This window comes from Anabrus simplex, chromosome 2, assembly GCF_040414725.1.
Source record: "Anabrus simplex isolate iqAnaSimp1 chromosome 2, ASM4041472v1, whole genome shotgun sequence".
NCBI lineage: Eukaryota > Metazoa > Arthropoda > Insecta > Orthoptera > Tettigoniidae > Anabrus > Anabrus simplex.
Window position 1 is genome coordinate 611,008,451 of NC_090266.1, and position 21,224 is coordinate 611,029,674.

Genomic DNA, 21,224 nt, shown 5'->3' on the forward strand with positions numbered 1-21,224 from the left:
TATCTACAGAATATCTGAGAAACATAAAATGTTACAGACGTAAAAAGTGGGTATTTGGAATTACCTGTAAATGTAAAGAAACAGGTGATTTGTTTTTGGAAACTCCCCTTAAGGGGAAATAAAAAGGGATGAGATTTTAAAATGAGAATTTCTACAGAATATATCAAAAAAATATGTTACAGAAGTAAAAATGGTATTTTTTATCTCTATTAAAAATAAAGAAACGTGTATTTTTAGTTTTTGGAAATACTACTTTGGTGGAGGGAGGGGGTTAAAGTGACTGAAAATGGTGTTGACTTCTTTTAATTAGGCTACTGATATCTCAAAAATGAAGATGTTATAGACGTGAAATTTTATATTTGGAATATGCTTTAAAAGTAAAAAACACGTATTTTCGGAAAATCCAATGAAGGGGGCGGGTGAAAGAATTGAAAACTTAAATGACTTAATTGTATGAGAATACATACATCTAATAAAAATTAAGTTGTTACAGACATGAAAATTGGTGTTTGGATTTCCTTTAAACACAAAGAAAAATGCGTTGGGGGGGGGAACAATCTTGTGAGGCGGGAGTGAAAAGGAGTTGAATTCCTTTCACGAGGACACATAAATCAAAAACTGAAGAAGTTCGAGTCGTGATGATTGGTATGTAGAAGATCCTTTACAATTAAAGAAACAAGTAATTTTTGCCGAAAAATTCACTTGGCGGGGGGGGAGGAGTGTGAAAGGAAGTGAATTATTTTTATGGGGATACTTAAACTGAAGGTATTAGGCGTGAACATTTGTGTTTGGAATCTCCTTTAAACATAAAGAAACACTTCTTCTTTTAATTATTTTTGGGGTGGATATAAACTGAACGGTGGTCGGGTGTTAAAGGAGGTGAGACCAATTGATTTTACTGTTCATAATGTACTTATAAGGATCCTCCGTTGCTCAGGCGGCAGTGCGCCGGCCTCTCACAGCTGGGTTCCGTGGTTCAAATCCCGGTCACTCCATGTGATATTCGTGCTGGATAAAACGGAGGCGGGACAGGATTTTCTCCGGATACTCCGGTTTTTCCTGTCATCATTCATTCCAGCAACACTGTCCAATATTTCATTTCATTTGTCATTCATCAATCATTGCCCCAGGGGAGCGCTTCGGCACCAAGCCCAATTACAAGTAATAAATCTCATTGGAGACCGTATTGGACATCAGATATGAACATTAAAACAATAATAATAGTTAACACCACCTTTCCAATACTTATCTTCCCTATATTTAGGAAATAAACATTACAACAGGCGTTGTAAGATGGGACATGTTTCGCTTAACAGTAGTAAGCATCATCAGCCGAAAATAAATCTTAGCCTAAAGTTAGGTCAGGGCCCTGAACCTAGTGTCCTTAACATATATGGCACCCTAAGAATCAACATTTATATTTATAAAATGAAAATAGGCTTGAAACTAGTGTGAAAAAAACATGGAATGTTACAACATGGCTAAGAGAAAAAACACAATCGAGTTGAGACAGAGGATAAGAACAGAAAGTAGGCTATAATACAGAGCTGGTAGTGAAATAATTAAAATCATTAGGATATCATTGTTACCAGTCAGTCAATCAGAATGTTCAAACATAAAAACAAGCGTGAAAATATATAAGAGTGTTCATCATGGCTGAGTTAGAAAAAACACGTAATCGTGTTGCCAGAAGTAAAAACATAAGGTACAACATAGAGTTGGCAGTGTAGTATCAAACTCATGGCTGCCAGTCAGTTAATAAGAATGTTCATATATAACAAAACATAATGGTTATATTCTTTTAAGTGAAGAAATAATTAAATCCCACTCTTGTATAGATACGTGAGAACGGGCGAGAGAAATCATATGTTGTAGCAGACATGGAGTAGTAACACTTCAAACAGGATTGATCACGCTTGAAGCCACTTCATTTATGCTGGGAGTTCAAGACCAAAACGGAAAAAATAAGATGCCAACTGCGTGAACTGAAATCTCTTATGTTGGATGAGCATTGAGCGGAGACATTAGCCGTTCAAGGGGGTCTGTTAAATTTATGCCCGTTGCTGCGTGTGTGTATCTGTGTGCTTGCCTAGGCAAAGAGATGATGCTTACTACTGTTAAGCGAAACATGTCCCATCTTACAACGCCTGTTGTAATATTTATTTCCTAAATATAGGAAAGATAAGTATTGGAAAGGTGGTGTTAACTATTATTCTTGTTTTAATGTTCATACCAAGCCCAATTCCTACTGTCGCCGCTAGATGGGGCTTTATTCATTCCATTCCTGACCCTGTCGAATGACTGGAAACAGGCTGTAGATTTTCGATGTACTTATTCTGATCATAAACCGATCATTTTTTATCTTTGCTGGGTTCAATTTCAACAGACATCTTTTCCTTCGGAGAACGTTCTTAGATTACAGTAGACTCTCCTGGCATATAAATAAAAATTTAAACACGTTTGAAATAAACTTTAGGAATGAGATTGACCGTTCAATTGTTCACCTCTATAATAAGGTCAATAATGCACGGAAGTATGTCATTCGTATCGCCAGAAATCCCGCAAACTTTCCTACACACGGCAATGGTGTTGGTCACATTGTCAACAATGACAATGGCAGCAGATGTAATTTACCACCAAGTAGCAGTCTTGCATCTTGCTGTGGGGTCCAGAACATCTACTAATAATAATAATAATAATAATAATAATAATAATAATGTTCTGGACCGTCGTCAAATTATGCGGACCACGCTGGAAACGAGTCCTGGCCTGATAATGACTACGAATACAGTCCAGCCGCGGGTTCAGTACCGCCAAGGCACCCAAGACGACACCACACCGGATCTCCTTCAGGATTTGATCCATACTAAAAATGCTTATAGGAAAAGATGGCAAAGATTTAGGGACCCAACTCACCGGGTGGAAAACTTGGACCTAGCCCGGGAAGTACGAAATCGATTGCTGGAAAGAAAGATTGAAAAATGGGAGGAACTTTGCCGTAATCTCTCAGAAAACGACTCAGATCGTGAATTTTGGCGGATTCTCTCAGAAAACGAGTCAAATCGCAAATTTCTGAGGATTATATATAAAACGTTAAGCATTCAATTATAATTTTCAGTATAATACCGTAGCGAAGCACGGGTATCTTGCTAGTGTACTATATGACTACTTTCAACTAAGAGCTCTTGGTATTTCTGAGTCTCAATTCAGCAGAGATACATTTTGTGCCAGTTGCGGCCTTCCCTTTTGAACATAACCATTGTTACATATTCCTCTAATAATTTTTTTAAATTAGGTAGTATTTGTTGCACGTCACACCAGCACAGGCAGGTATTATGGTGATGATGAGATAGGAAAGTGCTAGGACTAGGAAGGAGGAGACCTTGACCTTAATTAAGGTATGCCTGGAATGCAAATTGGAAACCATGGCAAACCATCTTCAGGGCTGCCAAGAGTGGAATTCGAACCCACTATCTCCTGATTGCAAGCTCACAGCTACGTGATCCAAACCATGTGACCAGTTATTTATATAATGTCTACCCTCTGACAAAGTCTCTCATCTGCAGCTCGTTCTGTATGCCTAACACATAAAACCAATCATTAAATATAAACATTGATTTGACATGAGTAATCACAACTTCTTTCAGCTCTCCCAATTTTTTGAAAATTTGCAGATGCGTTAATTTGATAGAGCAAGGACGATATAGCCCTGGTTTTCATCCATCTTATTGTCCAGTAGCTAGACCCTCTTATATGAATCACTTTTCATGAAATAATGATGAAAAAAATTGATAAGTTCAGGAATGATAGCTTCCATATGGTGTCTCCCAAATATGTGGCAAAATGAGGTCACTTTATTTTTGTTTACTGGTTGTTAAGGGTTACAGTTCTGGTATTTCCCTGTTCAGACTGTATGGTTTGGGAGTCTGTATTCTAAAACCTGTAAAGTTACTGTAGATATGTTTTGATAGAATTATTTTGTTTCTTGTAACATTTCATCTCACTGTTTCATCATCTTAGATTCAACAAATTCCATCTTTGATGGTATATCACCTTATCTTACCCCACTAGCGAGTTGGTTACACGTTATGGGTGTTGAAACTGTAAGTTTGCATTGCTTTGAATCCCACCATTAGTAGCCTTGAAAATGGTTTTCCATGTACACAGCAGGCAAATGCCAGGGTGGTTTTCTTCCCTTTCCTACTCCATTCCCACTGTAAATTTATGCAACCTGAACAACTTTAAACTGCTAATTGAAAAAATTAAATAAAAGGGAAACTTGTTTTCTTCCTATAGGGACATTAAAACCAATGGTATATACACAGAAACTGGAAAATTCTGATCAACTTCAACAACTCGTCTGGTATGCCCGCAGCATCATGCTGTGATCTGTATAATCAAGGAGTTCTTCAAGCTGTTTATTTGTTAAACAAGAAAGCTGGAATTTGCACAACCTGCTTCCTGTCCAGAGGCAGTTGTGTCTTAGTCCAACCTAGCTAAGATGAAAGAGGCACTTTTCAGAGCCAAATAAACATTATTTCTTAGATAAACAATGAATATGAGACTATACGACATACACAATAATACACAAAAACAAAAGAAACTAACTCCCCAGGTTTTGGCTCAATCGTCTTGTATCCTGGCTTCTCAGACATAAGGGCATATATACTTTCCAACTTGGCTATTGCGACACTTGGTAGTTAGATGGCAGGTCATAGCCTACATGGTACCTCTCCACAGTCTTAATATATACTTACTTTTGTTGTAACATAAGTGTTGCTAGCATCTGTGATTGTTTTAAGAGTTTGTTGGAGCTTCTAACATTGAATTAAAATTTGTGCTAATGATTCTTTCTATTATAAACCCAATTATACCGTATTAATTTTGTATAGGAATAAGAACCCCATATTTAAAGGTTGTCTTTCAGTCACAGGTTATCAAATAAATTATCTTGATGTATCATCATCTTCAGTCTGAATATAGCATTGTTTGATTGTCTTTGATTCAGAAAAGAATCATTTGGTAGCATTTTTACTACCAATGTAAATTACTTTATGGAATAATTAAAACCAGTCAGTTAATATATTTAGTCTAATTCAAAGTAAGTTATAGGATATGAAGACAAGAATTTTAGGTACTCAAAAGATATTAGTGGGGCATACACTGTGACCCCATGACCCTGAAGAGCAGGCTGCCCTTATTCTGACATATTTGCTACATATTTTGTCTATCAATCTCATTTTTACTTCTGCTCACTATAATTAATTTTAGACTTTTACTTCCAAATACCAATAATAATGATGGTATGGCCTCAGCTACCTTGTCAATGCATTTTGATTTGACAGCATTTAGGCTGCCAGCTTGTCACTTTCAATATTTTGTTTTACTCTACCAGATGACAGAGTGGCTGAGAAATTGATCTCTGTTGGGTGATCTGTGGCTGTGTTCTTAAGAAATTTTGTCACATAAACACAAGATATGTCACCAGAGATCTTTAGCACGCCAACATCATCCAACATCGAGTGTTGAATTGACTTATTTCTACCCTTCAAGAATCCAACTACCTCGGCCAGGTTTGAACACACTATCTTGGAATATAGAGGTTGACACTCTACCACCGAACCACAGAGAGTTCACTTTCATTACTCTATGTGCACATTCATATCTGAGTATGTTAAAAAGCACTCCACAGAAAGACTTAGAAGATTCACTATTTAGTGATCCAAGTATTCAGAGCAGCTCTTAAGTTGTCAGGTCCTCTCTGCCTCTGGCACTCTCAGCAGCACAAGCTATAAATGTATTAGAAAAGTGAATAAGGAATTGAAAGGTTTTTCACAATGTATATACCTTCTGTGAAAGTTTGAAAGATCATTTAGAGCGTAATTCTAAGGTTTGTGGGATGTACTTTCAGTGAAAGAAATGGTGCTACAGTATTACTGGTTGTCTTTCCACACCCGGTGGGCATGGTCTGACAATATGTTTAAACATTATTGTCTGAAAAGGTGGTACCTTAGGAATTGGCAGACTGTTTTTATTATCCACAAAGAAATCTTGTTGAAGAATTTTGGTCTTTTAGCTGCACATTGACTTCTACATTCCAAGATGGATGCAATAAACTCTGTTCTTCATACGAGTCATATCTTGGGTAGTAATTTTGGGAGTGGATTCATCTACAGGGTGGCGCACGAATAGTTGACACATTTGAAAAGCAAATATAAAATGTAACTTGCGTACTATGTTGTTCAAATTTTCCGCACACCTTCCCTGTTTCATGGAAATATCTGTACGGGTGACACTGCTGCTTTGTCTCCAAATGCCTGCATTGCAGTGAGCTTTCTGCCATGACCGACTACGGCCGACTCTCCGTTCAGCCGCGCGTCAAAACGGTTATCTTTTATTGCGAATTAAAAATTGTTATGGCGACACAAAGGAAATTTCGAGCTGTATTTCAGATTAGGTGGGCACCAGCAAGGAACATCATCCTTCGCTTATGCAGAAAATTTGAAGAACAAAGCAGGGTGGAAAAAAAAAACACGACCACGTGCACCAGCAGTTTGGTCTCCTCTGGGTCGCCATGCAGCGCAGCCCACACAAGTCAACACGGGGAGCTTCAAGAGGAAGTGGAATATCGCGCCGTTCAGTTCAAAGAATGTTACACGATGACCTTCAGTTGTGCCCGTACAAAATGACTGTACTACACAAGCTCACAGATCTTCACAGGGAGAAGAGATTGCAGTGCGCCTTATGGACTCAAGATAAAGATGAAGTGCTGTTTAACATTTGGTTCTCTGATGAAGTCTATTTTCATCTCAATGGAGCAGTTAATAAACAAAATGTGCGGTTTTGGGCAACAGAAAACCAGACATTATTCACGAAAAAACACGTATGGAGAAAAAGTGAGTCTATGGGTAGTCCTGTTAAGTCACGAGTTAGTTGGACCATTATTTTTTTTTTTTTTTTTGCAGTCAGACAGTTAATGCACAGTGATAGAAGGACATGCTGGGGAATAAATTCTTGCCTCAAATTCTCGCTATCCCTATTCATACGCAGTGGTTTATGCAAGATGTTGCAACACCTCACACAGCTGACGATGTTCTTCAATTTTTGAGGGGAGTATTTGGTGATCGTGTAATGTCTTTTCGTTACCCACAGTACAAAAATAATGGCAAATTCTCATGGCCTCCTTAAAGCCCTGATTTAAATCCTTGTGATTTATTTTATGGGGCTATTTGAAAGAAAAAAGACCTCAAAACCGCATGGAAATGCTTGCTCGGATTGTGCAGCTCTGCAGTGAAATTCATGAAGACCTGTGCCGCAACGTCGTCAGGAACATGCGCACTCGTCTCGAAGAGGTTATCCGCCGCGGTGGAGGCCACGTTGAACCTGTGATATAGTGAAATGTATTTCCAGGGTCCAAGCTGCCTGTGTCTAAAATTTCATTATTGTTCTGTGAAAAATAAAGTTGTTATTCTAAAATTAAATGTGTCAACTATTCGTGCACCACCCTGTAGAATCCTGCTTAAGCTATTTCCTTGGACTTTTATTTATAGAAATTGTTTTGCTTTATATTACAGGAAGAGTACACATCGGAGCAACTGAAATCTCTAGTGCGATGTACATGCCAGAATGATAGCAAGACCCGACAGCGACTTGAAACCCTCATTAAGATAAAAAGATAGTATAAAATTATGATGTACTGCTGTGTTGATATAGCATAGCTTCACTACCTGTATATTTATATTTGTGTACATTTGACTGACAAGAAAGTCTTATGACACAGGGTGAAACCTCTCACCACCCATGGAGAATTAGTAATATAATGTGTATTTCACACTGTTGTTAGTACATAATTACCTCAAAGAGGATAAAGAAAAATAATGCATCAGTGAATATTGTATTTTGCCATCCAAGGAAAACAGCAGGAACAGTAATTATGTTGTAGAATTTGATGTCTAGAAGTTAGAAAGGACAACTAAAAGTTAACCCTGTGAAAGATCTTTTGTACATATTGAAGCTGAAGAGATGGAGGAGTCATATTTTTGGTACAATGTGTTTCCTGGCAATTAAAAAAAGCCTGTAAATTTTCTTTAGTTCATAAAAATTTGTTTTATAAAAAATTGTTCTAAAATTAGTTTGATATTAAAATTGTTAGGCACAGAAATATACCTTAAATCTACCCCCAAACAAGTATGCAAATTACACAAGCTTTGTACTATTCAGAAGTGCTTAATTTTCTCTTTAAATTTGAAAACTTGTTATTTGTTTAAACATATTTCTGTGTAGTTTAATTTAGATTTTGTGAAAGTTAGGGTGGTAAGCTTTGAAGGAAAAGGGAATTAGTGGTGATGGTGGGAACATCCTTAGTTGATAAATCTGGTGGTTTCATCATCATCATCATCATCATCATCATCATCATCTTTTTTGTTATTTGCTTGACGTCGCACCGACACAGATATGTCTTATGGCGACGATGGGACAGGAAAGGCCTAGGAATTGGAAGGAAGCGGCCGTGGCCTTAATCAAGGTTCAGCCCCGGCATTTGCCTGGTGTGAAAATGGGAAACCACAGAAAATCATCTTCAGGGCTGCCGACAGTGGGGCTCGAACCCACTATCTCCCGATTACTGGATACTGGCCGCACTTAAGCTACTGCAGCTATCGAGCTCGGTTCCTCGTTATTATTATTATTATTATTATTATTATTATTATTATTATTATTATTATTATTATTATTATTATTATTATTATTATTATAAACTCCTTTCTTACTACTAAGGGCCAAGACGTTAGAATTTTGTCCTGCAGGAGTACTTTTAACATGCCAGAATACAGAGAGTTGTTGTGTTTACATATTTGCAAATGCCACCAATCTCAGCTATTTCACCATCATATTTAACAGTTGCTTGATATTCTTAATTTCTTGGGTAATCACTTGATTGTTAACTGTGTACAGCTTACATATCCTAACAATTTCTTGTTATTCTAAGTAGTTAGTGTAATTGAGTATTTCTGATGAGTACAAAGCTCAAAAATTGCTACTGGACTATTGTGCAATAAACTCAATAGATTATACAGATTGTAGCTACATACTTGGTCTGACCAGTGTTTTCTTAATTTTTGTGTTTCTGCAATAGCACTTTGTGATACTCTTTTCATTTTTATGTGGAAGACACAGACACACACACACACACACAAAACAAAACAAAACAAAACATTTGTCTTCTGTACATGAGAATTATTATTTGTATCACACTAGGAGTCCAGAGGAAAGTTGCTTTCTTTCCTGGAAATGTGAGAGAAATTTGTTACTCTTATTTTTAAACCATATATGTTCTGTCTCTTGTAGTGGACTGATGAGAACTTATTGATTAAATTATATTTGTTTAAAATTTGTTGGTTCTTATCTCGTTGGTCCCACTCCTATATTGATTGTTTTCTCAGCCACTACATAATGTCAGTTCTACTGCAGCCATAAGATAAAGAACTACAGTACTACAAACTATGCCTGCTAGGATTACCAACCATTCATAATTTTTACAGTCTATTGGGAATTTACAAGTTACAAGAACCTCTTTCCTGACTGTTATATGTCTGGAATTTACTTTGAACAACCCAATTTTAATCATGATTTTTGAAATCAGCCTTATATTAAAATTAAAACTTCAGTTAATACTATGTTCATTATTTTAACCACATTGCTTCACCAGGCAGCAAGCTTTGAATTTTGTGCTCTGCAATGCACAGGTTATTAGCCAACAACAATCTCGCTTGTTATATTCCATCTAACTATCATGTAGTGTTAAATAATAAGGGACTACCACTCTCACACCATCTTGTAAAGCAATGAATATGACACATTTTTTATTGTGGTATCAGTTATAACTTACTGGTTTTTTTCTGTCTTGTCTATTTCTAATCAATCATATCAGTTAGTTGTGCCAAGTAAGTATGAGTTACAGGATAATGGAGAGTAATAATTATCTCCAAATTTTAGAAAAGAAACGAAAATGTTTCTGTTCATTCTGAGATGAGATGTTTATGGTTGAATGTGCCAGAGTTCAAATCTTGGATAAAATTGAACAGTGATTAGCGAGGTGTGATGTATGTAGAAGCAGTGGTGTAGATATGACTTTTATTTGGGTGGGGAAATTAATGATAATAATCATCATTATTTTACAGTTCCAGTTTCCTGGGTACTGTTGGCGAGTCTCTTCCATTCTGCCTTATTGAGATACGTTCCGTTGTTAATGAAATCCTCCAGTGTCCTTCCCCGATTTGCAGTGTCCATCTTTATGATGTTCTTGGCCTTCTCACCATCCGCTTTTCTGCTACATGTCTCTCCAAGTTAACATATGCTGTCCTTGTTGGCTACATCCTAATTACATGCCCACCTCAATCTGGACATGCTGACCCAACCTAACAACGATGTAACAATCCCAGCTTCCTTCCTAACCACATCGTTCCTTAACTTGTCCAGTTTGGTTTTATGAATTGTGAACCTAGGAAGCTTCATTTCAGATGCCTGCAACCTTGATGAATTTTTCCTAGTGAAGGTGCATGTTTCAATACCATAGGTTAAGATTAGTGTGAAGTACTGACTGAACATTTCCAGCTTTGATTTTGCTGGTAATTTGGGATCCCAGAGGAATGTTCATACTTGCTGGTAAAAGTGAGAACTCTTCTCCACTCTGTTTGCCACCTCTTTTGTGGCTAGTGTATCCCGCCAGGCTGAGTCGCTCAGACAGTTGAGGCGTTGGCCTTCTGATCCCATCTTGGCCCAGTGCAGTAGTATTTGAAGGTGCTCAAATATGTCAGCCTCGTGTCAGTAGATTTACTGGCACATAAAAGAACTCCTGCGGGACAAAATTCTGGTATTTCGGTATCTCAGAAAACCGTAAAAAGAAGTAGTTAGTGGGACGTAAAGCAAAATAACTTTTTTTCTTTTTGCTAGTGTATCTCGAGATATTACACTGCGAGGTATGTAAAGCTTTCCACACTTTCTAGTGGATTGTTTCCTAGCATGATGCTCGCTGGTCGTCCCTCTCTGTTTATTGCCATCACTACTATTTTGGGTTCGCTTATCTTGAGATTGAACTCCTGGAACTTAACCTTCCATTCATTGAGTCTTGATTGAACTTGTTCCTCAGTTTCTCTCCAGATCATAACATCATCAGTGAAAGCCATTGCATTTAGTTCACCAGAGGTTTTTTTGATGTTCTTCATTATGTCATCCATGATGGTGATAAACAGTAATGGGGTTAGTACACTGCCTTGCTGGACTCCCCTTTTGGTCTGGAACTAGGATGAATGTCCGTCACCCAATCGCACACAGCTGGTACGGTTCTCATACAGCATCTGAACTTTCCTCACCAGTCCCTCTGGCACATTCCTTTTTCCCAGGCATTACCATATCTTCTCACTTGCAATGTTGTTATATTGTCCCTGTTTCTACCATCAAGGTAATTTGCCCCAGACTAGTCAGCTGCTCCCAGGGGTGCTCAGTTCGAACTATGATAAAAAAAATTGCCCTAAAATTACATACACCCTGATTTGATGGGGAACATATAACTAAATATGGACACGGTGAGGTCAACTAAAAAACTACAAATAAAGCAAGGACCGAGCTCGATAGCTGCAGTCGCTTAAGTACGGCCAGTATCCAGTATTCGGGAGATAGTAGGTTCGAACCCTACTGTCGGCAGCCCTGAAGATGGTTTTCCGTGGTTTCCCATTTTCACACCAGGCAAATGCTGTTGCTGTACCTTAATTAAGGCCACGGCCGCTTCCTTCCTACTCCTAGCCCTTTCCTGTCCCATCGTCGCCATAAGACCTATCTGTGTCTGTGCGACGTGAAGCAACTAGCAGAAAAAATAAAAATATTAAAAAATAAAGCAAGGCGAAGCATGACGTCAGTTTTTGGAGGAAATCTGTTTATTCAAAATAAACAAATGAATGAAGGAAAAAAAGAAAAAGTACCAAATGATCCAAATTTTTACATGACTCAATTTTTCTTTCAGCTTGATAAAGTCCATCTTGAGAATCAAAAATATATTACAAATGCACAATGTATGCTGACACACATCCTTAACATATAAAATCAAATCTTGAAGTTTCATTACTTTTATACCTTGGGCTTGCGTGTTCGCACCACGCTCCTGGCATTAATTTTTGTTAACACTTTGAACTGTAGATGAGTATGTTCCCCTTTCCTGCCCACTTGACATTGCAGTGGGGGTCCCTAACCTTAAGAAAAGACGTGATTTAATACACAAAGAGGAGAGAGACAAACTAATCTAACTGTACAAAACATAACACGTTGAGTGGTAAAACATCCTACGCACAAATATATATACCCTGAATCATGAGCAATCTCATGAGCACAACAAACAATGTGGATCAGAACCACACAAAATCAAAATCACATAAATGGCAAATATACACATTCAAAGAAACAAAAACATGTCATATTTTCCAGGGCTCACCAAGAAAAGCATGCAGCATTCAATCAAAGCCTCGATGGAAAATATAAGGAAACATATTACACTTTAAGCAAGCCTTCCTATTCAACGCAGGTTCCTGAAATAAATTACATCACAAAAATTTAAAAAAATAACAGAGTAGGCATAATTCAACATTGTATCCTGAAAAAGATTATATGACATAAAATATTCCTCAGCGCAGTTATATCCTGAAAAAAAAAAAATCCAAACTAAACATCGCAATAAAAAATCGTCTATGGCAACACGTAGTGACATGGACAAATCCCATAAAATCATCACGAAGTGTAGGCCGCTCAAATAAAACTCTCCTTGGTAGACAAACATATCACCCTCGCCAACACACGGTGGAATGACTCAAAAGCGGAGATTACACCTCTCCCAAAATAATGCAGCAAACATCAAAACTACAGGGTCCAACCTTTTACACACGCTGTTCAACAGTCTACCCGAGGCAAGTCACACAATCAAGAAAAATGCAGGCCTTTCAGATGAGGAAAGCATCTCAAAATCACACTAAATAATATCTTATGTCCTAAAGGTGCCAAATATGGAAAAATATATAAAATGACGTCGTCTAACGTACGCTCGCATGAAAAGAAACAAGACCGCGCTGGTCACAAATCAAAGCACTCACGCTCGAAGTTAAACATGAATAATAAATATGATAAACTGAAACTAAGAAATTGCCACATTGACAATCGATCATGTCTGAACATCAGAAAGTTACTGAAATATCTCTTATTTTTTTTTGCAATTTGCTTTACGTCGCACGGACACAGATAGGTTTTATGGTGATGATGGGACAGGAACTGCCTAGGAATGGGAAGGAAGTGGCCATGGCCTTAATTAAGGTACAACTCCAGCATTTGCCTAGTGTGAAAATGGGAAACCACGGAAAACCATCTTCAGGGCTGTCGACAGTGGGGTTCGAACCACTATCTCCCGGATGTGAGCTCACAGCTGCGCGCCCCTAACCGCACAGCCAACTCGCCCGGTCTGAAATATCTCAATTTTACAACTCGAGAAACTCGCATCAATAATAATAATAATAAATTTTACAAAAAATTTATTCTAATATTCGGAACTCAAAATACAAAACTGCATTTGCGGAACTCGTGAATCAATTACTAATTTACAATCTTGATATACAAAATAGTCTTGTAGATGACGCTATCAAAATTTGTGGATCCAAACTCCACCGTCTCACACACTCTCATTCGCACATCATGCAATAAATCCCAGAAAACATGACGGCATGTTTTCGTATACTTTGAGCTCCCATTAATAATACTTTAATCTAGTCCTTCCTGACTTTAATTTGAATCATTATTTACATTTACACTTAAGCCCCAAGATGTACACTGCGTCTCAAACATCACAGCCAAACTAATCAAAAAAATATATATATGAGTCTAAAATAAGAAACTGACTCGTTAAAGAAATGACGCTGACCACTCAGCTAAATAAATCACAATAAAATGTAAGAAAGCAAGCTGCAACCTTATGCAAAACGGTCCATATTTACATTACAATTATATTTACATTAACAAGCTTCCCAACATTTACTTTAAATAGGACGCTGTCCTTCCAAACAAAGCAAAATTTACTGTCATTAAATATTAAAACTAACCTACCCCTTTTGCAACATTAACACACATTCAAAATCACACAATTACATTTAAAAATCTGTACTCTTGACTTATCGCCGCCAGCCTTTCAGGACAGCTGGCCCCCATAGTGTTTTAGCCAGCCATATCGATGATGATGCCTTCAGAAAAGACTTGGATCAGTCCTTTGGTCTCCATTCTGGCCTCGAAAAGTGATGTCGTATTTTCTGTCATTGCTTCTGCTTCTGGATGTCTCTAAAACATCCCCTCGTTCATGATGTAAAAACTAGGTCAAGATTAAACCAGCCAGTTACTAGAATACTATGGCTGGGGTGATTTCCACTGACCGTGAAACCAGTTCCCATTCAGTCGCGGAACAACCTCTCTTATCTAATCCCGTAACTAAGTCAAATATTTCCCATTTAAAAACTGGACTGGAAATTGTAAAGTTTATGCCCTCAGGAAACTATTTAGACAGGCAGGCTACTATGCACTCAAAATGATTAAATGAAACTGTTCTCTCCCTCTGGAAATTGAAAGTTAAATGCCATTCTCCCAGTATTAGAAAACTTGAATAGATTAAATGCAGACTGAGCGTCTTCCAACAAAATTTACAAGTCCCCACATGATCACTCGTGTCAATGAAAACTTCTTCTTATGATGTTACCTGCACAGAATCTCGCCGAATAATAGGGTAGCTAGCCCCACGCGGTCATTGTTTTTATTAATTCATCCTCCAAGACATCGTCGTGTCCTCGATCGGGGCCATCACTTCCATAGACCAATGCCTAGTCATATCGACTGTGGCTCTATCGTTTCATTGGCTCAACACATCGCGTACCTGATGCTTACTTCAAACATGTATTTGCAGCTCGTGTAGCCTCTTGCTGGGCCTCCAAAATGTTGTCCGTTGGAGTTCTATTGTTCCCTTGTTCTGCTTTGTGTACGTTATGTCGAAATTCTTCCTTCTAAACTTAGCTGGCGAGCAAACAAACCCGAGCTCCAAGCTCCCTGCAGGAATTGTGACGTGCTGCTGAATGTAGACGTTCCCTGCCAGTTACTAGTACTTAATAAAAATGAAATATTCTCTGTACATTTGAATAAATGACTGATTAATTAAATGAGCACTTCAATAAGGGCTCAATATGCCTTCTCAATATGAAGGAAAACCATAAACAGATCTTTGCCTTTTTCCCAATATTTTTCCATTAACATACGGACACTGAAGATTTGGTCTGTTGTGGATCTGTTAGGCTCATTTTATAGTTACATGCCACATGCTACACGCCGCATGCCAAGCATGTGAATTAACATTGTTTAAATGGGATCATTTTATACTTACCTGCTCGCGTCTCGCGGTCGCTTCCTCCCGCCAGGCATGTGACTGAGGCGGGTCGGGACGAGCAGGTGGCCGCCACGCTTGACATGTCATGCCACGCGGGTGGGACCAAAGCCTTATGGGAATGTTTATAGTTGACGCGTTATACCGGGTTTGTAGTCTACTCGAGTGCTAACAAGGACAATGGATGCTGGTTTAGATACAGAGGTGCTCATTAGCGAAGTGCAGAGTAGACCGGTATTGTGGGATCCAGGCAACGACTACAAAATCCGAGATCTTCGGAATAACACGTGGAAGGAAATCTGCAGAGTTATCATCCCTACGTATGAAGAAAGATTCATATAATGCACACTCCCGAAACCAAACAGATTCGGGTCAGTCCCAGTTGAGTTATGTCCTCCCAAAGAAATCTTGTACATCTTTGTCTGATCCAGGCCAATTCCAAATTCACTATATTCATCCATATCAACGCCAGTTATCATATATGTATTTGTCTAGATGAATCTACACATTCTTGGAAATCAGCAAGTACCGAATAGTTTTAAATGTGAAGTGACTAGTCAGCAATATACAAAGGACAATGAACTTCACACAAAGCTAAAGTTACAAACATAGTATTAGAAATAATTTATATTTAGTTGTTTACATGGTATTTTGTATAATATTATTTGTATTTAATACATCTGTAGATTGTAGAACTTAGTTCTACTGTGTATGCCGAAAGAAAAATATACATACCCCAGAGTTACACAGAACCGCTCTATTGGACGAATGGGCATGAAGTGTTTTCTTGTAAAATGGAACTGGAATTCTATTTTTCCAAAGAATTCATCAAATGATTTTGGGGTCATCCTAAAATAATTAAAACATTCTTTCGTCCTATCGTAGGTCAGTGTAAAGGGTTTCGAAAGCTCCTATCATATATATTTGAATGTTCAGAGGATAAAAACTGAAATGACTTTTCCTCTTCGTTTTTCTTGCCATTATCTCGCAGAGGTATGCAGCTGCGAAAACATTAGTTGTAAACTCTGCCATTGTACCTGCTCCACCGATATGAAACTATAAAAGGGTCCTTCCAAGGGCTAACGCCACATGCCTGGCTTCAAGCATGTAGCATGTCGCATGTAAGTATAAAAGGAGCCTAAAGGCCTGAACCTATACTGTTCCTCTTCTCTAACTGTGGCTCAAAGATGACTTGCAATCTGCTCTCTAAGATTTTCTCAAGAATCTTTAGCCCATGAGAAAGGAGTGTTATTCCCTATTAACTGTAGCATTTTCGACAATTTCCTTTCATAAACAGGGGGATAATGACACCATTGCTCCAACCAGTAGGTATCTTATCTTTCCAGACTGCATTGAGCACTCTTGTGTAGCCACTGTAAACCCTGGACTCCTGCTGCTTTAAGCATGCCCATGCTGACTTCATTGATTCCTGGGGATTTCCCTTGTGGCATCTTCTTAAGGGCTGCTTATGTTTTTGCCCCTGTAATGGGAGGTTCCTCTGTTTACATTTCAACAGCTGGTTTTTCTGTTCTGTTCACTAGGTAATCAAAATGATTCCTCGGAACCTCTCTGATGTTCTCTTCTTTCCTGGCCAAGTTTCCATTTAGATCCTCAATTGTTTTGATGGTTTCAACAGAATTCCTTTTGTTCTTGATCTCTCTGAACAATAGTTCCATATTACCTCTGCTGTCTTCCTCCACTTTTTGAGTAAATTTCTCCCAGCACTTTATCTTCTCCTCTTCTACTACTCTTTTAACTCTCAATTTCTTGTCCCAGTAAAGTTGCTCAAGGTCTCCGATTTTCCCCTCGTCCCTTACCTGTTCTGCCTTGGATTGTTCTCTATCTCGTTCTTTTTGAGCTATGTTCCTTTCCTTTTTTTGAGGATCTTGCTCTTTCATTCCACCAGGGTGTCTCCTTTTCCCGTACTCTCGCACTTGTCTTCCCGTAAACCTCTATTGCTTCTTTTATCAAGGTGTTTTTAAATTTTGTCCACTCTACCTCTCACCCTTAGGGGGCTTGTTGAAGCCATTGTGTAGGAAATGACACATAAATTCAACAGGAAGCTGCTGCCTTGCAGATGTGGCAGGGAACTGCTAAAGGCTATGGAAGATAACATTGACAGAAAATCTTCTCTAACGTTAGGCCTAGCAAGTCAGTTGGAGAGTAACTGCAATCGCTTACAATATTTAGGCTGGCCGCAAAATGAGACGCAGGTCCATGAGGTGACGCAGGGTGACTCACGGTGAGTTTCTGCGAACCACAGAACTGACTGGACCCGCGCATGTTATGGCGCAGGGTGACGTAACGCAGTTGCTGCTCGTGGTGACCATGCGGACCGCAGTTTCTCTTCCGCAGTTTCCTGCAAGACTCACGGTGATTTTGGTTGTTCATATTGTGTTTTGTAGTTTGAAATGGAAGAAAAACTCATTGAAGCCATGCGTGTTCGCAAACTTCTGTATGATGCAAGCCATGAAGATTATTTGAAAATGAAGATGAAAGCAGCCATCCTCTATATAACACTAATCAGAAGGGAAAAATATGTAAGGGATCCAACACTTCGAAGAATGAAGGTATTAGCCAAAGGAAGACAAGGGCCACGAAGGGCGTGAAAATGAAAGACTCCCTAGGCCTCGAGTGCTGTAATACAGTCGGAGTCGAAAAAGAACGAGAGTTGACCAAGGGAGGTTGGATAGGATGAAAGTGAGGAGCCTGACACAAGTAAGTGGAAGCAGTGCCAGGACTCAGCTAAGGGCCCCCATGGTCGCCAACCCACGCTCCCAAATTAAGAGCCCCTAGGGCCCCCTTTAGTCGCCTCTTACGACAGGCAGGGGATACCGTGGGTGTTATTCTACCGCCCCCACCCACAGGGGGACTCCTTGTTAACCTTTATTCTGGTTGTTATTAAAACTCCCGTTGCTAAACCATTTTACTGACTCAGGAATTCTTTTTGAAAAATTATATTAAATGTATTTTTTGTCTAAACCACCATAAACTATATATTGCGTTTTGAGGAAGAAATAATGTACAATAAAAAGCAACAAAATACCAATTATTGCAGTTAAGTGTTTTATCTATTGATGAATGCAAAAATTATTGTTTTGAAATGAAAAATCCCAACAATAAACTCATGTGACAAATACAAATTATTTTTAATGGCTAAACTGAGATATACAAATTGAAAACAACTTATTTCCATACACAAAAAGTGAGTTTTAGTGAGCCAGAAATGAAGTTCCGTGGTAAACTGCGTACTGAAACTGCGATCCAACTTGCGACGATTGTCGCCGTGACTCACTCCGCCGTGAAGAATTCGAAGCGAGTCACCCTGCGTCACCTCACGGACCTGCATCTCATTTTTCGGCCTGCCTTATACGAGCCTCGGATGCTAACAAAGAACTCTGAGTAATAATAATAATAATAATAATAATAATAATAATAATAATTAGATATAATTAAAAAATGCATTTTAAATTAATGTAAAGGCTTGCCTGTAGTAAAAGACACTCAAACTTATCATAGACTTTACAGATGGCTTATCAGATAAGGGTGAAGTTACAGTGCATCATTTAAGTGAGAAGACTGTAACACATACATCTGAAACATGACTCGCTGTTTCACAGTTGAGTTAAATTATTACCAGTAATCTATATTAGTGAATTAATTTGGTGTATAGCTTAACACAAGTGCACAGTTTTATCACTTTCAACAATAATAAATTTCAAAAGCTTGTCATTCACTTAACATGAGTTACAAATATAAAAAGTAAGACACCGGGTGAGTTGGCCGTGCGCGTAGAGGCGCGCGGCTGTGAGCTTGCATCCGGGAGATAGTAGGTTCGAATCCCACTATCGGCAGCCCTGAAAATGGTTTTCCGTGGTTTCCCATTTTCACACCAGGCAAATGCTGGGGCTGTACCTTAATTAAGGCCACGACCGCTTCCTTCCAACTCCTAAGCCTTTCCTATCCCATCGTCGCCATAAGACCTATCTGTGTCGGTGCGACATAAAGCCCCTAGCAAAAAAAAAGTAAGACATATTCTTTTCAAAGCATAAGAAGTCACAAAATCAACTTGATTAGTCTGCTTTTCTTTTAGCAAGTTAACCTATCACTTTGGCAGCTAATAACAGGAACATCCATGTGAATAGACAATATGGCAAGGCTGTTTAGTCTTGTCTGAGAGGATGAATTTTGCAAATAGGTCGTTAGCTATTCAGAGATGAAAAGGATCTTTCTGCTGTAGATGTTGAAACTGGCAATGTTCACAATATTTGCAGTAGTTTTGAAATGTTGGGATATATTTCAGGATTGCACTGCTGAAACGCCTCAATTGCAGTTCTGGGAATTGATTCTTCAATGACCAATCAAGATTTCCATAAACGCAAATTTGCAAATGAATGCTTACTGACACTGGGTGAGAGCAAGGAACCATCAGTATTATTTCTAAGAAAGCACATAAATCCACAAAATAGTATTTTGTGACTGAGAAATTGTTCCTCTTGTTCTTTGCAGGTGGACTGAATGGCAGATTCCTAAACGAACCGTGGGCCAAATTATTCTCTCTCCCCCACATTCTTCCCTAACATACAAATACATCCATGTGCCCACTTCTTCAATCACCAGCCAATTAACAAACCTCTCACATGGCTATTCGTCAATATAAACAATAACCTGACACACAATACAAAACAAATTGAGAAAAGTAAACAATTCTCTGTAACTTTGGATAAAATTACACAGTAGTGAAATTTATGGCCTTCGCTTGAGGTGACAGTGTTGAAATGTCTGGCACAGTCACCTTCACAATGGAATGCAAGTGTTCATCACTGATCCAGGAACGTAATTTTAATTTTATAAAGTTACATTTGCGAACAAGCATTTTTCAAAAACTAAGTACTTACAAATGTGCACAAGTATTTTCTCGCAAGTGTTCAGAAAGCTGGAAAGTGTTCATTTCTAAGTACCCGGTACAAGTTATTAAGATTTCCCTCTTTGAACTTGTCCCTTAATTGGAAGTAATGTTGCAAATGGATTTTCAAACATATGAATTTTCCCTGCACTCACAGGAAGGTCTTTAAATCTGTTTTCAAACTCATTCTTCAGTAAGTTAATCAACTTAATAAACTGATCATATGGCAATGAACTGTTTGAGTTCACTTCTTGAAGCCCAGTACAACATGAAAAATTATTGAACCTGCCCTTCTATAATTGCTGTCAAAATAATTTCAGTTTATTTTAGAACGCTAACACAACTATACGTTCTATTTAAAAGCACGCCTTTCCCCTGTAATCCAATAATCAAAATATTTAAATGTAGCATTAAATCTGCGAGTACTGGGCTGAGTGGCTCAGATGGTTGAGGTGCTGGCCTTCTGACAGAGTCACCCGCAGTGGTATTTGAAGGTGCTCAAATACATCAGCCTTGTGTTGGTAGATTTACTGGTATGTAAAAGATCTCCTGCGAGACTAAATACCGGCACCGTGGTGTGTCTGAAATCTGTAAAAGTAGTCAGTGGGACGTAAAGCCAATAACATTATTATTTAAATCTGTGGGTATTGCTAAATTTCATATCCAGTTTCTGTCCCCAAATTCTGCCATTTCTTTCTGTTTCATGTTCATAAATGCACTTATTAGATGAAAGAAGCCTTTCAAAATATCACCACGACTAACCAGTGTACCTCGCTATGATAAATTACATCGCCACAATCACAATCAATTTCAGCCAGAAATGACTGGAACTGCCGATGGTTGAGTCCATGTGATTGAATATAACATTGT

General features: G+C 38.4%; 1 protein-coding gene across 1 annotated transcript in view; it reads left to right on the forward strand.

Annotated features, from left to right (window-relative positions):
* Vps50 (vacuolar protein sorting 50) overlaps positions 1-9,382 on the forward strand; it is a 323,674-nt gene extending 314,292 nt beyond the window's left edge. The window contains exon 18 of the mRNA XM_067141007.2: positions 7,575-9,382. Coding sequence (XP_066997108.2) covers positions 7,575-7,679 — 105 coding nt within the window. The 3' untranslated portion in view covers positions 7,680-9,382. The remainder of the gene's footprint in view (positions 1-7,574) is intronic.
* Positions 9,383-21,224: the final 11,842 nt, after the last annotated feature.